At 50.7% G+C, this 6,000-nt stretch overlaps 1 protein-coding gene across 5 annotated transcripts in view; it reads left to right on the top strand.

The window, feature by feature from the left end:
- The first annotated feature begins 5,093 nt into the window (after positions 1 to 5,093).
- The window catches only part of NRG1 (neuregulin 1), a 211,919-nt gene continuing 211,012 nt past the window's right edge, over positions 5,094 to 6,000 (top strand). For 4 of the 5 annotated variants that reach the window (XM_058669822.1, XM_004592700.2, XM_004592704.4 and 1 more), the window contains exon 1: positions 5,115 to 5,288. In XM_058669822.1, the coding sequence (XP_058525805.1) occupies positions 5,189 to 5,288 (100 nt within the window). In that variant the 5' untranslated portion in view covers positions 5,115 to 5,188. Of the gene's footprint in view, positions 5,289 to 6,000 lie in introns of all 5 variants that reach the window. The other variant, XM_004592699.3, reaches the window with a different exon arrangement.

Below are 6,000 nucleotides of genomic sequence, written 5' to 3'. Positions count from 1 at the left end.
CGGTTATGTGCTGGCTACTCTACTTCCCATCCAGCTCACTGCTTGTGGCCTGGGAAAGCAGTCAAGGCTGACCAAAGCCTTGGGACCCCGCACTCGTGTGGCAGACCGGGAGCGTGTGCTTTGAGTCCTGGTTATTTGGCACTTTGGATGCAGCCTCCTGCTAATGCAGCAGCTGATGGTCCAGGCGTCGATTCCCTGCCATCCACAAGGGAAACCTGGGTGGAGTTCCTGACTCCTGGCTGCGGCCTGCTCTAACCTAATACTGTTGCTGGCATGTGGGCAGCGAAGCAGCAGATGGAAGATCTCTCTCTCTCCACCCCCTTCCCCTCTGTGTGTGTGTTTCTGTCACTCTGCCTTTCAAGTAAAATAAATAAATCCTTAAAACATTCACATGTGAAGAAAAACACAAGCAGATTTCATTTTAATGTTGTTTGAGCATGTTTTTAGCATGTTTCTTCAGATTCTAAACTTACTATTTTGTTAGAAAACTGACTCTCTTCTTAAGCAGACGAGGATTAGTTAGTAATTCCATTAAATATTTGTCCAAGGTTGTAGAGGGCTCCCACCCTTTTTAGTTTCTCTAGGGTGTCTCGCTGGTGAGAGTGCTTTGCTTAACCCCCCTGGGTGTTGATTCTAGGAGTCTAAATATACACAACACTTGCTAATCGGTGAACTAAGCGTTCTTCCACCTCCCTTTCCTCCCTCGTAAGGTAGGCCTTACCTGTTCCAGTTTTGCTCTGTTGCTGTTGATGACTTGTTCATGTCTCCTGTGTGTGGTAATGCTGTATAACAGTGCTGTCTGTTCTCTAAGACAGTATAACTTGGTGAGCCATTAGGATCAGCATGGGACAGATGGTAGAACAGTCTTGGAATCATTAGACGCAAACATGCCATAAAGCTAATGAAGTTACAAGGCTTCTCCCCTTGCAGGGATGCCCTCAGGGTTCTTGGACCTAAATCTGTATTTTTAATTTTATATTCTTTTCCTTCAAAAAGATCCTCTCTCCAATGAAAGAACTTCAGACTCAAAAAAACAAAACAAAACAAAAACAAAAACCCATGTTTTCACACTGTGCTCCAATAGTTTTTCTGCCTTTCTCACAGTATTTCAGCTTCATGAGAACAAGGGTAATCTTATTTCAGTTCGCTATCTAGCATTTTGTTCATTTAGCGTGAATGAATCATATGCATTTAGTAGTTGCTCTGGAGTTGTCTCTGGGGAGTGAGATTTTCTTGGCATTCATGCATCTTCATTAATGTCAAGTTGGTGGCAAAAAAAAATTAAGGTAATCCTTGTTTAAGTCATATCTTAGGTTTTCCAGGTTTTTAAAGAGTTCAGAGTAACTATTTCCAGAGTTTTGAGTTAAATGCATAACAGTTGGATCGGTCCGGACAGTATTTTGCAAAAATGTCAAGTCATGTCAGTCTTCTTTCACTTAATCTTTTCCTGGTTTATTTATGTATTTATTTTAAATTTTCTTGGAGTATTTCCCAAATGGGAATCACTGAGAATGGATATATTCAGCCAGCTTTGTAGACTCTGAGAGTGCTTCTAAAAGCTAAGACTAGGCTGAGAAACATAATGACACATGATTGAGCTTCCTTTAAGCTGTCATTTCATACAGGATCTAAATTTTGCCTCTGTTTATTTCTCAGGGTGCTTCTTAGGAGTCTCCACTCCTTTCTTAAAGTTGACAGATGCGGACAGGTTGGTTGACATATACTACCCAAGAGCTTATAGTCTCTACATGATTCCTCTTTAAAAGCTCAATGATCCACAAGTTAATGACAAAAAATCATGAATGAATATCATCATTTCTAAATCATACAATTGAGGGTCATACTCTGGGTTTTAAGAAAGCAAAAAAAATGGTTTTTTCCTGCTTTCTTTGCTATGGTCAGTTCCAAGGTTTTTTGTTTGTTTGTTTGTTTTTTAATGCTACAGAAATTCATTTGTCATTTCCTGACCACATAATGAATAATTTAAGAACAATGCCAAACTGTTGATACATCTCATAAATGTTTTAACTAGTAAACAAATGGATTATTATGGGGATAATCTTTTAGGTAGTCATAAATAATGTAACAAAATAGCCCCCTGAAAAATGATCATAAAATAACATGGGTAAGGATGTAGTTAAACACTGTACTCGTAAGAAAATTTTGAAATTTGTCATTGATTGCCTGACAATTCAGTAGCTACTGACAACGAAAATATGGGCCAGCCTTGGGATGTTATAGGAAGCTGCCTTGTCCCTCACCTGCTACTTTCTTGCAAGTTCCTTCAACATTTATCATTGCAAGTTTGATCCTGTTGTCCGTCCTCTATTCATCCAAGCAAAGAAAAACAATTACTAAATGTTCATTCATACGCATTTGCCATCTTCCGTTCATCTCCATCCCCCAGGCCTATGGTTTCTTTAGGAATCCCCACTACCTTGGTTTATTTTTCAAACACAGTAATCTCAATCACCTTTTCTGGAATTTATGCTTAGTTGTGGAAGACTGTCAACATCCTTGATAGATCCTTTCAGATGGAAAATTATCACCAAAATGGTCTCTTTCCTTACTCTCCAGGTTGCTATGAATTAATGTATAAGCTGTCTGGCCCAGTAAGGCATCCAGACCCCAAACAAAAGTGACTGAATTATAATATTTCTGGCATCAGTTTGGTTTTACCAGTGGCTTCCTAATTAATATTTGGGAAGATCTGAATTTTAAAAAAAAATTTTCCAAAATAAATTTTGCTGCAAGTCCTTCAGTTCTACAATAATGTTCTGTGTGATGGCATGCAGCTAGTGTAGGCTAAGCTCTTACACCTTCTCACATGCTTGAGATATAGTATCCTTTTTAAAAAAGGACTTCTCTGATTTTGCTGCTTCCTGCCTGCTGAGCAGTGGCACTTCTGGGGAAAGCACAGTCATTCCAACCAACTCCGTAGAGTATTATAGTGCATAATCTTATCTTCTGGTTTGCTGTTTTGGTGGCCTAGTATAATTTATATTTGGTGAATATTCGACAGCTACTAGAAGGTATATACACGTAGGTACTTCTAAGAAAAATAGCAAACAGCAGCATCATTGCTAAGGGCTCTTTGAGCAATTAAAGCCACCCAACAGACTTTGTGTCTTACTATAATGTCAATGCAGTTTGAATTAAATTCTTTCAGGACAGCTTTAAAACAAACGCTTTTTTCCCCCGGCACCCCTCCCTTCCTTTCCACACACAACACAATAAGGCGAGGTGCTCCAGGTCTCACTTCTATTTATTTAATTGCGGCAACCAGAAATTACAGAGAAGCCGGTATGCATTAACACCCGAGAATGGAAAATCAGAGGCATGTCATTTTGAAACTGCAGTAATGGGTTAATGCATATGGATGGTGCCTACTCACCACTTCCTAACCACAACACAGAGTAAGGCACTGTCAAGTCAGGCCAAGTGAGCCACGCAGGCTGCCCTGTGACCACGAGAGCAATGTCTCTGGCACCAAGGCCGGCTGGATCTTTCCGTGGTGCAGAGCGCTCTGGCCTGTGCCTTCTCCGCAGCGCAAGTGCCAGGGCACATCGGATTGCAAGGCGCTGCGAATTCTCCACCAGAGGGAGGACGAGGAAGCTCTAAGTTTCGTTCGCACCCGCGGTCCACAGGCAAGCTGGAATCCCAGACAGCCGGCGCTGAAGAACTAGGGGTTTCCAATTAACCACTACTCTCTTCCAGGGCCACTCCCTGACCTCGCTCACCCTGGGCACAACCCAGCGGCTGGGCCAGCGCAGCCAGTTGAGTGCTGGCTGCGCTGGAAGCCCCATTTCCTTGGCTTCCTGGGAAATTCAATAGCCTTTGAAGAGCTGAACGCCTTCCCTCGGAAGGGTTCTGGCCAGCGCAGCCAGGGCTTCAGCGACTGCTGGCTGAGCTGGAAGCCCCTGTTCCTCAGTTTCTTGGGAGTTTCAATAACCTTTGATGAGCTGAACGCCCTCCCTCGGAAGGGTTCTCTGGAAGCAAAAGCTGGAGATAGGGATTCCAACAGGCACGTTATGAAACACAGATGACATACACACACATACACACACACACACACACACACACACACACGGAGCTGCAGAGACAGCGCCTTCTGATCACCTTTTCGAGGTTCCTACCAGTCCTACCTAGCTAGATTTGTTTTACCTGCAACCTCCCGACAGGATTTACTTTTGCCCCCGAGTGCCAGAGAGCTTTGTCACCCACGTGAAAAAGGAATGAACCTTTCATGCTCGCTAAACAACGCACATGCCTCTCCCTCCTGGGGGTTCATTTTGGGGCGAGCAGGTGTCACAGCTGCAAACTTTTGTCGCCAGCGTTGCCCCCTCTCTCTCCCCCGACCCCCAACTCCAGCGCAGAACAGCCTGCCGGGGCACTGCCTGCCTACGGAGTTCCCGGGTCCCGTGCTGGCGGCTCGGTTCCTCTTTGCGCAGCTTCCAGCGACCCCTGTCGGGGGTTCCCGCAGCCGCCCGGCGCGCCGCCCCCCGCCCGGCCCGGCCCGTCCCGGCTCGCGTAGGAAAAGGGGCTGCGCCCGGGAGCGCCGAGGCCAGGCTCCTCCCTGTGGCGCGTCCGCGCCTCGGGGTGGGGGTGTGGTGGGGAAGAGGGAGGGGGCGAGGCAAGGGGAGGGTGAGAAGGAGGCGCCAGCCTCCAACCTGCGGGAGGTGGGTGGCTGTGGGGCAATTGAAAAAGAGCCGGCGAGGAGTTCCCCAAAACTTGTCGGAACTCCGGGCTCGCGCAGAGGGCAGGAGCGGAGCGCAGCGCGGCCACTTGCACAGGAGATGGGAGCACGGGCGGGACGCTGAACGCCTCTCCCTCCTTGGGCTGCGAGGGCGCCGGGCAGAGGCCAAGACAGGAGCGGGACGCAGCGCAGCGGGCTCCGCGACTTTCCGGGGAGCCAGGAGCACTCCCCTCCCATCCCGCATCCCAGAGTGAGGGGGAGCCGTCCGACGGAGCGACCGCCAGCCCCAGGTGGCCAGTACCGCGCGTAGCGTCCGCAGCGTCCGACAGGAGACGCTCCCGCGGCCGCGCGAGCGCTGCAACCCCGGGGCCGCTGGCCCTGCCCGCCTTGAGGGACAAACTTTCCCCAAAGCCCCCGGGGACCCAAACTTGTCGCGCGGCGCTCTCGGCCGGGGGAGGGCCATCCGGGCACAGCACTCACTTCTCTGGCGAGATGTCCGAGCGCAAGGAAGGCAGAGGCAAAGGGAAGGGCAAGAAGAAGGACCGAGGCTCTGGCAAGAAGCCCGCGCCTGCTGAGGGCGGCCCGAGTCCAGGTGAGTGCGTAGCGCGGCCCGGGCCCGGTCATCCTCCACCTCCTCCAGTGCAGCCGTCGCCCCTCCCCGGCCCGTCCGCCCGCCCTCGCCCTGCGCTCCGGGGCGCCGGGCCCCGCTCCGGTGAGGCGGCGGAGTCGGGCGGCGCTTCCCCTCGGTGGGGTCGCCCCTCACCTGGGCGCCGAGCCCTACCGGGCAGCCTACCCCCTCCCCGCGCGCCGGCCCTAGGGCGGCTGTCTTGGGCCCAGCACCCTTCTAGGCTCCGGGGCGCGCGGCATTCGCTGGCAGCGTCCTCTTCAGAGCAGGAGAGGCTGAGCCTCAGGAGCGGGATTCCCAGAGCAGAGGCCGAGGCCGGGTGCGCGCGTGCCTGGGGGCCGAGGGCTCCTTTGCACGGGCCCCGTCTGCCCTCTAGCGAGGAAAGCAGGAACGGGCCGCCTGGAAGGAGAGCCTGTTCTAACCCCAGAGCGGGGTAGCCTGGCTGCGCAGAAAGGGGGAGTTCGCCACAGGGTCCCCGGCGCGCTCCTGGGATGTTGGAACCCCGGCGATTTGGGCATTTGGGGGACGCGACGTGGTATCGCTGTGTGTGCGTCGGTTCACCCTGATTCAGGCCTGAGATATGGAAAACTCGGAACCCGGAGAGGGATTCCTAAAGGGCAGCGAAGCAGATTTAAAAAAAAAAAAAAAAATCCAGCCCCGTGCCAAGGAACGGAGGCTG

Source organism: Ochotona princeps, chromosome 11 (assembly GCF_030435755.1).
Source record: "Ochotona princeps isolate mOchPri1 chromosome 11, mOchPri1.hap1, whole genome shotgun sequence".
NCBI lineage: Eukaryota > Metazoa > Chordata > Mammalia > Lagomorpha > Ochotonidae > Ochotona > Ochotona princeps.
This window is presented reverse-complemented; position numbering and strand designations above follow the sequence as displayed.